The following is a 19,089-nucleotide window of genomic DNA, read 5'->3' as shown; positions in this document are numbered from 1 at the left end:
TCCTTGGGGTCGCAAAGAGTCGGACATAACTGAGCAACTGAACTGAAGCAAACTGAATAACTCTGAATCACAACCAATCAAAGGGCAGGAAAGTAAGAACTGTCCACCCCAGGAACAGAAAATAATGGAGTGCCCTCTTTGCAGAGAATTTTAAAAACAATAATGAAACACATTAAATATTCACTTTTTATCACTACCCTGTATTGGCAATTCTAAAAAAATGTTAGTGATAAGATACTCCTTCCCACATGCAGGGACTATTCCTATCCAAGTCCTCTAGTGTGTTAGGAGTAGTAAGTCTACTATCTTAAATATCTAATGACGTGAAATAACTAATGATTTTTATTATTTAAGCAACTTTTATATGAGTTTTCTCTTACATGCAGGCAAAACATTCTTAAGTGCTTAATTTTTTTCACAGAAAGGAGCAGATTCAGAGCTTGCCAGATGAGGTGAATCCAGCACTAAAAGGAAAGCTGTAAGCCCCTTCTCTAAGGACCTACACAGCTGCTCAGATCCCAGGCTCCCCACTTTTCTCATCATGTGATTATGGCTCCTGTTCTAGTGTGTTCAGGAGATTCTCCCTACTGTGTCATCAAATGACTTATAATAAACTGCCTTTATACTGCCCACCACGAGCAGGTTTCTTCACCTTGTAACCAAAAGACCGTACTGAAAAACAGAACTTAGCATTTAACAACTAAATTACAAAAGACTGACCAAATAAAAAGTACTGATTGAATTCACATTGCAAAGTCTATACTCAGAAGATAGAAAATAGACAAAAACATGCTTAAGTATTGCTTAAAGTAGTTAAAATTTATCTAAGTGAAAATAAAAGAACAGATATATATGACATTTTTTTGAAAAAAATAATGTGGGAAAATTCAGCCAACTATTACCTATAAAAAGACGTAATGACACAATAATTTGAAAATATTTATTTCCATCTAGCATGAAGACTGCTGGATGGAAACAGATGAGATATCAGTAGTTGCTATTTCTGAATAGTGGTATCAAGGCATATTAATATTATTCCTGTTCATTTTCTATTATTTTCAAACTTTTAGCTGTAAAGTGATAAAACAAATTCAAAGTAGTTAACTAGCACATATTTTCTTTTCATTACTATGTTAAGAAAATACACTAGATTACTATTGTTCAGGATGAGAATATATACATATATAATGAAATTAATAAGGTAGATGAAATACAATCAGGAAACATTTAAAAATATAAAATGATGTTTGAAATTCATGAGAAACTTCATTTTATAAAAAAGGATCATCACATTCCAAGAAAATCTATTTCTCAAAAAAATATGTAATTAATTTAATGAGAGGTATTTTTAAGAAAATAAAAAAATATTAAAAATATTTAGTTCTCTGCTGTTACAACAGTATAATCAAAACCTGAGTTATGTTTCTGAGAATATGGCTTTATGAGAGGAACTTCACAATCTTTTATTCTATTATGTGATGAAAGAATCATCTAGGTTTGACATGGAATCTCAAGCCTGTCTGTTATTTCTGTAGTTACACATTTAGACTTATTTTATTCTTTAGAACACCACTACTCAAACACATATGGTAGTTAAAGTATGTGTTATATTTCACATCAATAAAGAATTTTCCTATTTTTATTTTTTCCTATTTCCTACCTTTATTTTTCTGAGCGAAGAAAAACTTGGTTCAAAAAAATGTGGAGAAAAATCAAGAGATATAACTATATTAAGAGATGGGAAATAATGATTTATTTGAAAAGCCAGGAAATGCCTAAAATTTCCAGCCACTATTTTCAATTATCCTTTGCCCATGAATAGAGATTTCTTTCAGAGGGAGTGTAAATTGTTGATACGTATGGATTACAAGGCATGAGACTCATTATCCTAGATCATATATAGTAGCACTTTGCTTCCAGAAAGGCTATCATTAAAAAAGTCTTATAATATTTCATAAAATTAATTATATTTAGTATCATCCTATTGCAGAAAATGACAACAGCAAACACAGAAATTAAAAGATAAAAAACATACCAGATACAGCCAGGAAGTCATCAATGCTTGTAATGTCATCTACAGCTTCAGTGAGGACATGGATATGATTCTCCCACGTGCGCTTGTACATTTCCATGGTTTTTTTGACCACTTGACTTTTGGGTCTTGCAGCCAAAGCAAGTGCAGCATTAATAATCTATAAAAATACAGAATGTTCACTTGATGATTTATTTCAGAATACTTACCATTGTGCATATGACAATTTTTTTTTAATTAGATCTGTTTATGCCCTCGTGTGTAACTACTTTGCTTTTGGTAATAGTTTAATTTTATTTTTGGTAATTAATTTTAGAACTGTTTATCAAGCATCAATGTACTAAGAACTGCAAGAGATAACAAAGATAATAGATATCTGCCTATATAGAGATTGCATGTGACTTAATGAGAAGGACATCATATAACTCCAGCTCGGTAGAGTATGCAATACATACCATAATTACATAAATGATTGACAGTCTTTAGAGAGTAGAGAGATCACCTTCAGCAGCAATTCTAAGAAAAGGTTTCAGGAAAGAATAATGCTTAACTGGCCATTTGTATTTACTTAGCACAAGTAGGTAGTGAATCGTCATTGTATGCAAATCACAGGAAGAAAAGCTTTGACCTCCTTGAGGACTTGAAGAATTTTACCAGTAGATATTCATTGTTGATCAATTCTTTTGTTTGTCCACTCATCATCATTCAATATTTCAAAGATATTCTGAGGTTTTTGGTTTGTGTTTGTTTGAAGGGATCAAGCACTGTTCTTGGTTTTAGGGATATGGCAGTGAAAAAGCCTCCCCTGGTAGCTCAGACAGTAAAGAATCCGCCTGCAATGCAGAAGACCCAGGTTTGAGCCCTGGGTGGGGAAGATCCCCAGGAGAAGAAAATGGTAACCCACTCCAGTATTCTTGCCTGGAGAATTCCATGGACAGAGGAGCCTGGAGGGCTACAGTCCATGGGGTTGGAAAGAGTCAGATGTGACTGAGCAGCTTTCACTTTCATTTTCTTTCAATGAACAAGACACAAGAAAAAAAATCACTGTCTTCATGGAGCTTATATCCCAGTTAGGAGAGATAGTCAATTAGTGCTTGCTCACTTGCTCAGTTATGTCTGACTCTTTGTGATCCATGGACTGTAGCCCACCAGGCTCCTCTCTCCATGGGATTTCCCAGGCCAGGATACCAGAGTGGGTTGCCATTTCCTTCTCCAGGGGATCTTCCTGCTCCAAGGATAGAACCCATGGCTCATGCACTGGCAGGCAAATTCTTTACCACTGAGCCACCTGTGAAGCCCAGGCAATTAGCAAGTGAATTTAATAAAAATATATGGTCTCTTCTATGATTATAAGAATTAAGAAGAAAACATAGAGCAGAGAAAGGGGATTAGGCATGGAATTTTAGCAAGGCTTCACAGTGAAGGGGGCAGCATGGGTGGGAAAGAATTTGAAGAGAGAAGTGGCTATATTCAAAAGGCTGAGTAAACAGGAGAATTGCTATGAGATTGGTAAGTAGTCTCACCTAGAGCCTGGGTATGCAAAAGGAGCCCTTAACTGTCCTGCTCAAGATTGGAGCCTTATTTGGAAGGTACTGGAGAGTCCCTTTGACTTTTGAGTGATTTGCTCAGAACTACACTTTAAAAAGATTAATTTGGCAAAGGAGGCTACTGTAATAGGATACAAGAGTAAGAAAGAGCTTGGACTGCAATAGCAGAGGTGTTGAAAAAGTTTTGACGGACTTTTAATAATTTGAATTAGAATAGATCAATTATTGTCAAAAATATAATGCAGACATAAATGACTCTTTAGAAAATAATGCTTTAGAACATGGAAATATTCCCATAATAGTGTAATAACAGCAGCTTACAGAACATCATGCTTCATAAAATGCCACTTCTAGCAAATATGCTAGAACTAAAAGTTAGATAAATCCATACAAATAACAGTGGTTCTTTCAGAGTGATGGAATTTTCAGTGCTTTAATTTGATTTTGTGTGTGTAACTGAATTGTTCAGACTTTCTATGGGGAATATGCTTTAGTTTTATACTCAGAGTGAATGAAGTTATTCTTCAAAGAAAGGTAATTACTAAGGTTCTTCCACGATTAATGAAGAGAATGATTATAGTATTGATAGAAAATGAGAGATCAGAGGTTAAAAAGTCATTCAGGGTTGTAAAAGCAGATGTGTACAACTGTTTTGGAAGACACTGTTGAAGGGTATTAGATGTCAACCTTTCTAATACAGAGGTTGACTTTGAAGGGACTCTTGGCTCTCTACAAATTACATAGTGGTCAATCAGAGATATGAAATTGAATTTCATAAAAAAGCTGTCATTAATTCACTCATTTATTAGTTCATGCTTTGTAACAAATCAATGCTATGCAGCAACAATGTATCCAGTTCTACACTGAATACTGAGGGCATCACAGTGAAAAATATTTCATCATAGTTTCTAAAACAGCCCATGATCTAAAAGCGAAAGACAACCAAAACCAGCCAAATGCAACATACCAGTGAGTATCACTTTATCCTGTATCTGAATTCCCTTGGATAGCTTATTACAACAGATTCCTTAGCCACACACTAGAGTTTCTGATTCAGTTGATGTGCTTTGGAGCCTGAGAATTTGCCTGACTAGCAAATTCCCAGGTGATAGTGATGCTATTGGTCTGGGGTTCCCAGTTAAGAAACCATTTTAAGTGTTAAAATGTAGGGGCTATTGTAAAAGTGAGCAGAAGATGCCTTAAAACATGTGGAAGAGGTACTCAGCTCCATAAGGAAAGATGTGTCAAAGGACTGAAATCTGAAAAATAAGTGGAAATTAGTATAAGGTTATATTCATTTAGGAAGAGGCAATAACTAGTACAATGAAGACCTAGAAGCAAGGTAGACCCTAACCTCATCTTCTTGGGAAGAGGAGATAGTAACAGAGTTGCAGAAAAATAAAAAAGATAATGGAAAAGAGAAAAGAACACAGGTTTGGAAAGCACCAATACATACAAGGAAAGGATAAAATGGAAAGTGATAAAGATGAGAAAAGAAATGATCAAGGAGGTAGAAAAGTAAGGTATTCAAGAGTCAAGATGAGGAAGAAAATATTTTCAAAAGGTCAAATACCATAGGAAAGTAAAGAATAATGAGGATTATAAATGACTTTTGAATCTGGAAAATAGGAATCATTGGTGTGGCAGAATATTGGATACAAGATTCATACTTCACCAAAATGTAATGACAACAATAATAAAAAGAAGCTTTTTTCTACTAAGTAACTTAAAGGTTGTGCCTCACTGGTGTGATTTTCCACAAATTACTGGAGGTATAGGAGGAAAGAAATTAATTGCTTGAAATTGTTATGTTGATATTCTCTTATTTCTTTTTTATGAAAGAGGAACACTTTGAATTTAAGGAAACACAACCTACCTTTAGTAATAACAACTGCAGAATTCCCGAACTGTAGTTTTAGAGCTTTATTAACCTACTAACTTATAATGTAGGACAGGGAAGCCTGGCGTGTTGCAGTCTATGGGGTTGCAAAGAACCAGGCATGACTGAGTGACCTAACAAAAACAGCAACTACCAGTGCACACTGAGAGGCTCTGGCCTCTGGTGTTTCATCGTCCCTGCAGTTGAACAACTGGACACACGTGATTGTACTGCCATTATGCCTCACAGTCTCTGCATACTTTTTTTTTCATTTATTTTTATTAGTTGGAGGCTATGAGACACGTGCATACTTTTTAAGTACCCATGCAGATCCCTTAGTGGTGATGTGGTATCAGAAATACATGGCACACTGTATTTTGTATGAACATTTTCAGTTCTGCAGCTGATTCTGTTTAACTGATTCAACACTACACACTAGGAGAGATATATATCCTACTTGACTCCTGATATTTAACTTAAAACTAAAAGCAGAAAAAAACTTGAATGATGTGCAACCCTTCTTTAAGGCAGACGAAATCTTCATCCCAGTGTCATCCTCCTAATATTTTAGATACATATCTTGAGAAGTGGGGGAGAATATTCTCAAATACTCCTTATGCATACCTAAAGATGACCTAAATTTAAAGTGAATGATGTTGCTTCCTGAGGCATCTTTCTTTAGATTATAGTTCAGATGTGTACATATCAGAATCACCCTTGGCTCCATTCATCACCTAATCATTTATTATCCTTTGAAACAGCATCTTTAACTTTAGGACCTTTTTATATCTTGTTGCTGTTGTTCAGTTGCTCAGTTCTTTCTGACTCTTTGGTACCCCATGGTCTGCAGCACACCAGGCTTCCCTGTCCTTCACTATCTCCCAGAGTTTGCTCAAACTCATGTCCATTGAATCGGTGATGCCATCTAACCATCTTATCCTCTGTCGTCCCCTTCTCCTGCCTTCAATCTTCCCAGCATCAGGGTCTTTTCCAGTGAGTCAGTTCTTCGCATCAGGTGGCCAAAGTATTGGAGTTTCAGCTTCAGCATCAGTCCTTCCAATGAATATTCAGGACTGATTTCCTTTAGGATGGACTGGTTGGATCTCCTTGCAGTCCAAGGGACTCTCAAGAGTCTTCTCCAACAACACAGTTCAAAAGCATCAATTCGTCAGTGCTCAGACTTCTTTATGGTTCAACTCTCACATCCACACATGACTACTGGAAAAACCATAGATTTAGACTACATGAACCTAAGTCGGCAAAGCAATGCATCTGCTTTTTAATATGCTGTCTAGGTTTTTCATAGTTTTTCTTCCAAAGAGCAAGCATCTTTTTATTTCATGGCTGCAGTCACCATCTGCAGTGATTTTGGAACCCAAGGAAATAAAGTCTGCCACTGTTTCCAATGTTTCCCCATCTATTTGTCAAGAAGTGATGGGACCAGATGCCATGATCTTAGTTTAACAGGACTAATTTTTTTTAATGATCTTATATATTAACAGGACTATTTTAATACCCTTCCAAATAGTTTCCTAACCCTAGACCCTATTTGCTCCAGGCCATTCTCCTTATGACAAACACATATATTTTTCAAATGCACAAGAGATCCTGTCCCATCCTGCCTGCTGTAATGACCGCCCTCATTTTAGCCTACATTCCAGCTGTCTTCAGCTTTATCTCCTGATCACACCATGTACCTCCATACTTCCACAATTTTTTTCTTACAACTGAATCTGCCTCAACACCATTGCTCCATCACTTTCCATTCTTTCGTCCTTCTGAGGAAACAACTCTTATCTCTTAGAAACCTGCTGAAATACCACTGCATACTGTGACATCTGTCCCATTCCCTATACCCCAGAACATGAACTGTCTTCTGTGTTTTAAAAGTACTGTGCCCATATAACCAAATAGTAATTATCATATTGCATGAGTGTTTATACACCTCTGCTCCATATGAGCCTCTTGATAGGAGGGACTGTGTTTTATTTATCCTTGCTTTTTGGTATATTAAGCATGCTAATTATAGTTCCCGCTGTATTTATTAACTCTCCCTAAAAGATATTAGTTGATTCAAGGTTTACTCTTAGAGAACAGCCATAGGAAGCCAAGTTCAGCATATTTTTTTTTCCCTTTTCAAAACTATTTAGATCATACGCTGGTGTTCAACTCAAGGACAACCATTAGTAGTCACGGGCATGATGTAAAAGGTTAAGGCATTCAAATCTCTATTGAATATTTGAACAAAGACTTACATAGAGGTCTTATAGTAATATTAGAACCAGAGGGGGACTGATGGGGTTAAGGCCCTGAGGAAGTAGAACAAACCAAAGTTGAAAGAAGACACTATGAGTAGATCGAAGTTATGATGTAAAGAAAAGAAAGAGCATAGAGTAAAATAAGCCAGTCAATTGAAAGAAAAATGAATGAAACTGTGTACCCATCAAACAAAATCTTTTTATTCTCTCCTCTCCTCAGCCTATCAATCTGACTCTTCTAGATACCTCATAAAAGTGGAATTATATAATATTTGACCTTTTGTGTGTGGCTTTTACATGTAGAACAATGCTTTCAAGGCCCATCTGTTGTAGCATGTGTCAAAACTTTATTTCTTTTTAAAGCTGAATAATATTCCACTATACATATATTTTGCTTATCCATTTCTCTGGTGATGGACATTTAGGTTGCCTCCACCTCTTGGCTACTGTGAGTCATGCATATGCAATGGTATACAAATATCTCATCAAGTCCTGGCTTTCAAATATTTCATTTATACACCAAAAATTTAATTAAGGGTCATGGGGTAATTCTAAGTTAAACTTTTTTGAGGAAATGTCATACTGTTTTTCCACAGTGACTATACCATTTTACATTTTAACTGGCAATATACTAAGCTTCCAATTTCTCCACTTAAATGTCCTAAGCAGAGTTTCTAAGCAGTTCATTGGAATTAATATTTTGAATTCAATGAGGAAGATCCTACCACTATTCTCATTTTACTAGTGAGACAATAAAGGCATAAAGAGACTGGATAATTTGTGCAAAGTTATAGAGGGAACTCTAGATTGTAAGACAAGAGGCTTAAATTAGAGTTTTACTTTGCTTCAAACTGATTTTATATACCCAGAAGAGTCATATTGGTTCTTCCAGGACTCATTTTCCCAGAAGAATAGGTAAGTTTGCACTGAGTTTGGGGTGGGGGGCAGTACTTGAGTTAGCTGATCCCTCTCAGGTTCCTTTGAACATACAGATTTAATACTATCAACTGATGTATATACGTCTCTTAAAAGAATCCTGAAAACAGTTACTTTCAAAGTGAAAATAAATCCATTTAATTTAATTTCCCTCAGAAATATTTCAGTATTGACATTCATACAAATAATCTTAAACATCTTAGTTAATATAACAAAAGCACTTTGTGGATTAAAAAGATGAGTTATGTGGAAGTACCTATAGGTCTGATTACCTCAATGTCATGGTGTGTAGAGAAAATTAAAATAACTAGATATATGATACCTCCAATACATCTAAGCTAGTGTGTGACAAGAATTTATATGAAATGTACTTAAACTGGTAACTGTAATAATTTTGGAATAGTAGCAATCATGGTAATGACATCACATTCAATGCTCCAATTTTGTGCATTCTTTTCGTAGTTTCTTAAATGATATTCTACTACCAAATGTTTCTCGCTTTCTTTGTTGGTATTTCCACTTTTCCTTAGTTTTGCTAATCTTTTCTTTTTTGTCTTCTTTAATTCATGGGAAACTATCATTGAGTTTTAAAAGTAAGCTATGTGATATTTGTCATCAAAGAATCTCCATAGTCACATCTTTACATTAAATTATAAAAGCATTTCGAGGCTGGGGAAGAGTGGTGGTGAGGAGGCGTAACCTGCCATAGACCCTCACAGGTTTATAAACAGCTAGATTGCATTCAACTTTGGCCTAATAGTGTTGCAGTCTCATTACTCCATGAAAGGATGATCCCTATATGAGAGCATTACTCACATGAATCTTCTCATGAGGCTTTAACTTGCATTTGTGTGTGTGCATGCTAAGTCACTTCAGTTGTATCCGACTCTTTGTGACCTTATGGATTGTACCCCATCAGATTCCTCTGTCCATGGGATTCTGCGGGCAAGAATACTAGAGTAGGTTGCCATGCTCTCCTCCAGGGAACCTTCCTAAATCAGGAATTGAGTCAAGGTCTCATATCTCCTGCACTGGCAGGTAGGTTCTTTACCACCTGGGAAGCATTTGGATACACAGAAAAAACCTACTCTCTGTATGTTGTGCTTATTGCTCAGTCATGTCCAACTCTGCAACCCCTTGGATGGTAGCACACCAGGCTCCTCTGTCCATGGGGATTCTCCAGGCAAGAATATTGGAGTGGGTTGCCATGTCCTCCTCCAGAGTATCTTCCCAACCCAAAGATCAAACCTAGGTTGCCTGTATTGCAGATGGATTCTCTACTGTCTGAGCCACCAGGGAAGCCCTACTGTAGCAATGAAAAGCAATTTTTAGAAAGGGAGCAGGGTGGGAATTTCCTGGTGGTTCAGTGGCTAGGACTTAGGTACTTTCACTGCTGAGGGTCTGGATTCAATCCCTGGTCTGGGAACTAAGATTTCACAAGCCCCACAGTCAGAAAATAAAGTAAAGTAAAATAAATAGGGGAGGGGTGCAAAGTTGATTTGGGGGATAGAGTCTGTATTTCTTTTACACATATTCTAGTACAAGCTTTTATCTCTCTTAATCCATACTGCTAGACCAAAGGAGAAAATTCAACCTAGGACTATTTAAGTTATGGAAAATGTAATGCTCCTTAGAAGGTTTGTAAAAGACAACTACTTTACAGGAAAATCAAAAATACTATTTTTCTGTTCTCTGTACTAATTATTAAGACAGGTTGGTGGTGTTTACTTGCTAAGCCGTGTCCAACTCTTCTGCAACCTCATAGACTGTAGCTCGCCAGCTCCTCTGGCCATGGGATTTCCCAGTCAAGAATACTAGAGTGAAATTCCATGCCCTCCTCCAGGGTATCTTCTGAACCCAGGGAAAGAACTTAGGTCTCTCTCTTGCAGGCGGAATCTTTACCATCTGAGCCACACAAATACACAAAGAATTTACAGTTTTGATCAACTCAATGATCATTTTGATGTTAATCATAAAAATGTCCCTTAAACAAAAATGAATTTAAGGAAAAATGAATCTAAAGAAACATTTTACTTTTTAGAGTTAACTATAATATAGTTAAATATAGCCAACATCCACTGGATCATCAAAAAAGCAAGAGAGTTCCAGAAAAATATCTATTTCTGCTTTATTGACTATGCCAAAGCTTTTGACTGTGTGGGATCACAATAAACTGTGGAAAATTCTGAAAGACATAGGAATACCAGACCACCTGACCTGCCTCTTGAGAAACCTGTATGCAGGTCAGGAAGCAACAGTTAGAACTGGACATGGAACAACAGACTGGTTCCAAATAGAAAAAGGAGTACGTCAAGGCTGCATATTGTCACACTACTTATTTAACTTATATGCAGAGTACATCATGAGAAACGCTGGGCTGGAGGATGCACAAGCTGGAATCAAGATTGCCAGGAGAAATATCAACAACCTCAGATATGCAGATGACACCACCCTTATGGCAAAAAGCGAAGAAGAACTAAAGAACCTCTTGATGAAAGTGAAAGAGGAGAGTGAAAAAGTTGGCTTAAAGCTCAACATTCAGAAAACTAAGATCATGGCATCCAGTCCCATCATTTCATGGCAAATAGATGGGGAAACAGTGGAAACAGTGATAAACTTCATTTGTTTGGGCTCCAAAACCATAGCAGATGGTGATTGCAGCCATGAAATTAAAAGATGCTTACTCCTTGGAAGGAAAGTTATGACCAACCTAGATAGCATATTAAAAAGCAAAGATATTACTTTGCCAACAAAGTTCCATCTAGTCAAGGCTATGGTTTTTCCAGTAGTCATGTATGGATGTGAGAGTTGGACTATAAAGAAAGCTGAGTGCCGAAGAATCTATGCTTTTGAACTGTGGTGTTGGAGAAGACTCTTGAGAGTCTCTTGGACTGCAAGGAGATCCAACCAGTCCTTCCTAAAGGAGATCAATCCTGGGTGTTCATTGGAAGGTCTGATGTTGAAGTTGAAACTCCAATACTTTGGGCACCTGATGCAAGGAACTGACCCATTTGAAAAGACCCTGATGCTGGGAAAGATTGAGGGCAGGAGAAGAAGGGGACCACAGAGGATAAGATGGTTGGATGGCATCACCGACTCAATGGACATGAGTTTGGGTAGGCTCCAGGAGTTGGTGATGGACAGGGAGGCCTGCCGTGCTGCAGCTCATGGGGTCGCAAAGAGTCGGATATGACTGAGTGACTGAACTGAACTGAACTGATAATATAGAACTAAAATCAGAGAAAATTTGCTTAAAAAAAGAAAATTCTGAAATCAGTACTGTGTATTACAAATTAAGGTAATGCAAATACCTTAATTTCTAGTGATGAAACAAAAATAACCAAGATTTTTTGGATTCATTTTAATATGCCACTCATGTATTTAATAAGTTTAGAATTTATAGTAGAAAAAGATATTTGCCATTTTCCAAATCATTTGGGATCAGGTGGAGGAATCAAAAATGAATTTGATAGCTTTGCCAAATTGATAAACTCTCTTTTAAAGAAAAAAAAAGTTATTTTATATCAGAAACATCTACAAAGTTCCTTTTAAGGCACCAGCAATTCCACATAAGTGTAAAAGCAAAGGGGGGCTTCCCAGATGGCTAAGGGGTAAAGAAATTACTTGCCAAGCAGGAGACGAGGGTTCAATCCCTGGGTCAAGAAGATCCCCTGGAGAAGGAAATGTCAACCCAATCCAGTAAAATCCCATGGAAAGAGGGGCCTAGCATGCTATAGTTCATGGAGTAACAGTCAGACATGACTTAGCAACTCAACAACAGCAAACAAAGGCAAAACATAAGCTATTTATTAAATTTTAAATGTACTTTATGATAAGAGTTTGGAAAATTTTTAAATTTAAAAAAGTATATATTTGCAATGTCTGAATGCTTTGGATTAGACATTCTCTCCATGTGTTTGGATTTTCTGAAGATTTAACTTGGTCTTATCTAAAAGCATGAACTGAAAAGAGTTCAAAAACATTAGGAGACTTAATGTTTTTAATTGTCAAGAGTGTTTTCTATTTATTTACTATTTATCTAAAGCAGAAAAACAGACAAAACAAACTCAGAAAAATGGACACAACTTGGTGACTGAACAACAAGAGAGAAAAGTCACACACAAATATTTGATAAAGGTTAACAGGTATATAAAACCCAGATCATATAAAGCAATATTTTCCCTGCACTTCCAAGATGTTTTAACAAGATATGTACATAGGATACAGGGTAAGAACTGGGTTAAAATAGTCAAGGATGACTTGCTCTATTTTTCTCATTACTTTTATTCTCACTCTTTCTCCCTCCAGTGGGTTCCTAGAAGAGACATTTTTTTAAAGTTCTTGACCTAGCATTTTGGCTTCTTGGATATTAAGTCTGCTGCCGCAAGTCTACACTCTGGTACCATTATCTCTCAATGGAACCATTAAGGTAACTTTAACCCTGGTTCCAGCCACTCTCTATAATCTAATATTTCTGAATTACAAATCTCATGACATTCCCATCTGTCTCTTAGGATAAATGCAAAACTACCTAACTTGGCTTTAAAGGTCTGAAATATTTGATGCCTGTTTATTTCTCTAGCATCATTTATCATCAGTTCCCCTTTCTACCTCTTTTTAGGTAACTAATCCATCTAACAGAGGTCACAACAAGAATAATTCATCTAATAGAGGTCACTTCCTCAGGAAAACTTTATCAAATCCAAGTAATCTAGGTCAAGTTTCTAGTGACATACTGTCATAAAACAATACATTTTTCTCCTTGCGTATTTATCTTATTATGTAATGGGATGTCCATTAAAGTGAACTTTGAGTTCACTTGACATGTGATCCGTATCCCTGACTGTACTGAAAGGCATGACTTTTAATGTTTCAATGTTATCTCCCCAGGGCATGTGCAAACTGTCTAGTAGGATCTCCTTTCCATATAACTAGGCTCCAGTCTCCAGTTCCTCCTACTTTGCTAGCCTACACATTTAACAAAGCCTTTTCCCAAGCAAGTACCTCCCTACAAGGAACTTTTATACTAGTACCTAAAATAAAAGCAATTTAAAAAGTCTATATTGATTTTCTTATAACTAAAGAATGGAATCACAGGGAGAAGTATGGAGGCACTGATAAGGTTTGTATTCAAAAGAAAAGGTGCTGATTAAATCTTCATAGTAAGATATTTTGAGGGCCATTCCAATGAGGAACATTGGCCAATGGACTGCACCATCAGGACTTGCCTATATTTCAATATTAGAGAAACTAGAGTTAGAGAAAGGTAAACATTAAAATGGAATTTTTCCTATTGAATTACCATACTAAAAAATTCACCAATTTGCTAATTGTTCAGATTTGAATTCTGTAACTTTGTCAGCTAGGGTCAGAACAGGAAAACAAGAAGGAATCCAAGATGGAAAGTCAGTTAAGAAATATTGTAGCAATCTTAACCACATAGTCAAGACAAATAAGGGAGTGTTCTATCAACTATTCAAATTGCCCTGAGATAATAAAAAAGCAAACCCTTTTATTACCAATGTATAGATGGAAAAGCAAAAATAAAATTAAGAAAAATAGAATATATTAATAACAAACTATCAGAAAGATAAAGCAAAAAGGTTCCAAACAAAATAACATCAAAAAATAAATAGCTAGGAATAAATTTAATCAAGAAGGTGGAAGATCTATACTCTGAAAACTATAGGTAAAGAAAATTGAAGATGATACAAAAAAATGGAAAGATAGCCCATGTTCTCAGATTGGAAGAATCCATATTGCTAAAGTTTCCATACTATGCAAATCATCTACAGATTTAATAAAAATCCTTATCAAAATACCATGACATTTTTTTTTCACAAAACTAGAATAATCCAAAAATTTACATGGACCCATGAAAGACCCTGAATTGCCAAAGCAATCTTGGGAAAAAAGGACAAAACTGGAGGTAATACACTTCCTGATATCAGACTATACTACAAAGCTACAGGAATCAAACAGTATCATACTGGCACAAATCACAGACATAGACCAACGGGACAGAATGTAGAGTTCAGAAATAAACTCACATCAATGGTCAATTAGTCTATGACAAAGGATAAAACACCAGGCAACAGAAAAAAGATAGTGTCCTCAACAAGTAGTGCTAGGAAAACAGAACAGCTATATGTAAAATAATGAGATTAAAATCTTTTCTTACATCATAAAAAATATAAACTGTAAATGATTAAATATCTAAATGTAAGCCCTGAAACCATAAAACTCCTAAAGGAGAACACAGGCAGAATACACTTTGATATATATTTTGGCAACATTTTTTTGGGTCTATCTCCTAAGGCAAAATAAATAAAAGCAAAAATAATCAAATGGAGCCTAATCAAACTTAAAAACATTTGCACAGCAAAGGAACAATTAGCAAAATGAAAAGACAAGCTATGGAATGGGAGGAAATATTTGCAAGTAATATGACCAATAAAGGGTTAATATACTATATCTATCTATCTCTCTCCATATATATATATACACACTTATAATACATATATTTTATAATAGCACATATTAGTATATAGTATATATATAATATATTTATACTATGTATAAATATGTATGTGTAGTGCATGTGTATGTATATATACATATATATATATATAGAGAGAGAGAGCTTACACAACTATCAAGAAAAAACTTCAAAAAATTGATAAAAGATCTGAAAAGACAGTTTCCCAAAGAAGACACACAGAGATAGTTAACAGGCACACAAAAATATGCTCAATGTTGCTAATTTATTAGGGAAATGCAAATCAAAACCACAGGAGATATCATCTCACACCTGTCAGAATGAGTATCATCAAACAGACCACAAAAAATCAAATATTGGAGATGATATGGAGAAAAGGGGACCCTCGTACATTGTTGCTGGGATTGTAAATTGGTACAATCAGTAAGGAAAACATTATCAAGTTTCCTCAGAAAACTAAAAATAGAATTACCATATGACCCAGCAATTCTAATTTTGGGTATACCTTTGAAAAATATGAAAATACTAACTGTAAAAGATACATGCACCCAAATGTTCATAGCAGCATTTATTTACAATAGCCAGCTTACGGAAATAACCCAAGTGTCCATCAACAGATAAGTGAATAAAGAAGCTGTGGTGTGTTTATATGTGTGTATTCTATCAAATGTGTGTGTGTGTGTGTATGGGGGGGAATATACATTATATATATGATAGAATATTACCAGACATAAAAAATAATGAAATTCTATCATTTGCAACAAATGGATAGACCTAGAGAGTATTATGCTCAATGAAATAAGTCAGAGAAAGATAGATACTATGTTTTACTACTTATATGTGGAATCTAAAATAAAAAAACAATGTATATAACAAAACAGACTCACTGATATAGGAAACAAACTAATGGATACTAGTGGGGTGAAGGAACAGAGGAGGGCAAAATCTGGGTATGGGATTGAGAGATAAAAATTATTATGTATAAAATAGATACAGAAAAAGGCTATATTGTATGGCACAGGGAAACATAGCCATTATTTTGTAATAACTTCAAATGTAGTATCATCTATAAAATATTGAAACACTATGCTGTATACCTAAAACTAGCATAATACTCTAAATCAACTACAGTTTAATTTTAAAAAAAAGGAAAAATAGATGCTACCAACAAAAGTGAATATTAGTAAATTTTTCTAAGCTTCTGTTTTATAAAGATCTGAAGACAGGGAGAGAGAGAGAGGGAGTAAAACAAAATTCCCTGAGAATGAATTTGAGTTGTCTTTCTCAATTAGAAGCTTTGTATATATAGTCAGGCAACCCATTCTTTATATTTTCTCTTTAATCTGTCAAATTTGGAATATGATGTCTATCCAATAGAATTACTTAGAACCAAATAGTAAAGTATAGTATATTAGGAGTGATTTCAAAACATAAACTATATAACTTTAAGGTATTATTATGCACAAAAAAATCCTGAATTTTTTAAAGCAATTAAGAGTGAGAATTTGAGGAGAAAGTAATTTTCATTCTGGAAATGGAAGAAAAGATAATCATTTTTCCATATCAAATAATTATAAACATTAGTTTTGGAAATTTACTATATTAGAGAAGACTTCTTCCTGATCAGAAAAGACTGTAAAAGTTCTGGATGTTTATTTCACTCTCTAGGACCTGGAGTCCCTAATTGCTGAAGCATATTCACTGGTGCATGTGAAGTACCACAGTAATGCCCTACTTATTGTAATAACTACACACTGAAGAAGCAATGGCCTACATTCTGAGAACTCTCTTTGGGAGTACGCTTCTTAAGTAAAGCAAACAATCTGAATTTTCAGCTGCTAATGAGTTAGTTGATAGATATTACCCTAGGAAGATATAATGATACTATACACTGGAAAACAGCCACTCTTCATTGAATGCAGAACTGAAATTCTTAATTTTAATGTACTATTTTTTTTTTTTTTGTTCAGCAGCCTTGAGCCATAACATCCATAGTAAAAGATAAATAAAGCTGTGACTTTTAATTACAGACATGAATATGCTGGGCTATGTATAGAACTCAGGAATAAAGTACTGCTGCTTCCTGGAAGCTGGACCCACGCAAATTAGGTTGAGTAGGACACAGTCTATGAACAGGAGGAAATACTGTCTGGGGAAATATAGATGACAAACCTACTATGACTTTTAGCAGCTGGCTGAGTCTATTTGAAGAGCTAATGTCATTTCACATAATGGATTGGGAAGAACTGGATGCTCTCCATGATGCAGACCAAGCATAATTTTTATGATGACTGAGTTTTCTTGACATAAAAGACATTATGTTTCCTTCCATTTTCTAGCCTCATTTTCAGTCCTCCTAATTAGGAATGGGAAGGAATGGTCTGTAGGATGAGGCAATAGTTGCAGTGAAGATTCAAGGGGTAATTAACATGCAAAATTCACAAAATTATAACCAGTTGAATGTGATGGACAAGAATTAAGAAGGAATTAAGGATAGCTATCACTTTGATGACAAAGGTCTGTATAGTCAAAGCTATAGTTTGTCCAGTAGTCATGTACAGATGTGAGAGTTGGCCCTTAAAGAAGGCTGAATACTGAAGAATTGATGATTTCAAATAGTGGTGCTGGAGAAGACTCTTGAGAGTCCCTTGGGCTGCAAGGAGATCAAACCAGTCAATTCTAAAGGAAATCAATCCTGAATATTCAATAGAAGGACTGATGCTGAAGCTGAAGTTTGGTCACCTGATGTGAAGAGCTGTACTCACTGGAAAAGACCCTGATGCTGGGTAAGATTGAGGGTAGGAGGAGAAGGGGATGACAGAGGATAAGATGGTTAGACAGCATCATCAACTCAATGGAGATGAACTGGAGCAAACACCAGGAGATGGTGAAGGATAGTGAAGTCTGGCATGGTGCACTCCATGGGGTTGTAAAGAGTTGGACACAGCTTAGCAACTGAACAACAACAAAAAAGGATAGTTCCCAAGTTTCTGGCTTGACTTACCAGTTAATGGTATTTCCAATGACAGAAATAAAAACTACAGAAGATATGTCTTAGGAGAGAAAAATTGTTAGTCACAAAAGCTCAAGATTAAATCAGAAGTGAAGCATTTTATGTGCAACAAATTTTTTACCAAAAAAGACTTAAATAAAATTTAAAACTACTGATGGATCATTTAGTTGAATTTGGTGGACTTTTTTTTTTTCTTTCATAGGAACTGTTTTCACTTTTCTAATAACATGAGTGGTTTGTTCACTTTGACAAGTGATTTTAAAAACAAATTTGTGATGTAAGAAAATAAATAGCAATTAGCTCCTGTGTGGAACCTGATTATTAGCTTAACAATTCACAGAAGCTAAAGATGCACAATAGTAAGGGTGAATAGGATTAGGACCACAGTGACAACACCAGACTACCACTTTGTGTTTCAGAGCATGAAATTCACTTATATTTAAGGTTCAATATTTTTTAATGCAAAGACAAAATAGATGGTAACACAGAACCCAATCCATACAATGGTTTCACTCATTAACTTCGAAAAATCTACCACTCAAAGTAAGATTTTTCTTAGTTAATTTATATTTATGTGAGATAAACTGAAGGCAAGCTTTTGTGGACCCTTCCATTTCCCTTTAAAGAATGGGTCTTCTCCATGATGTTATTAAAATCAGCCAAAAGGATTAATATCTCTTCAAAGCAGAAGGGAAAAAAAAAAGAAAACCATATTTTCAGGTGTTCCACTAAGATCTTTTCACTGTACTGAAACACTAAAAGATGTAAGTCATTGTTTTGATGAATTTGTAGGAGAGAAAGTGGTCTCCCCGTCCTACTCCTCCGCCATCTTGGCTCCTCCCCCCAGTGTGGACATTTCTTAAAAAACTGGAAATAGAACTGCCATATGACCCAGCAATCCCACTCCTGGCATACACACTGAGGA

At 35.5% G+C, this 19,089-nt stretch overlaps 1 protein-coding gene across 5 annotated transcripts in view; it reads right to left on the bottom strand.

Annotated features, from left to right (window-relative positions):
- The window catches only part of CTNNA3 (catenin alpha 3), a 1,829,362-nt gene that overhangs the window by 607,785 nt on the left and 1,202,488 nt on the right, over positions 1–19,089 (bottom strand). For 4 of the 5 annotated variants that reach the window (XM_043476813.1, XM_043476816.1, XM_043476814.1 and 1 more), the window contains one exon: positions 2,036–2,192. In XM_043476813.1, coding sequence (XP_043332748.1) covers positions 2,036–2,192 — 157 coding nt within the window. Of the gene's footprint in view, positions 1–2,015; positions 2,193–19,089 lie in introns of those variants that run through there. The other variant, XM_043476818.1, reaches the window with a different exon arrangement.

This window comes from Cervus canadensis, chromosome 8 (assembly GCF_019320065.1).
Source record: "Cervus canadensis isolate Bull #8, Minnesota chromosome 8, ASM1932006v1, whole genome shotgun sequence".
Lineage (NCBI taxonomy): Eukaryota > Metazoa > Chordata > Mammalia > Artiodactyla > Cervidae > Cervus > Cervus canadensis.
The sequence above is the reverse complement of the archived record's forward strand: the minus strand, read 5'-3'. Positions and strand labels throughout refer to the sequence as shown.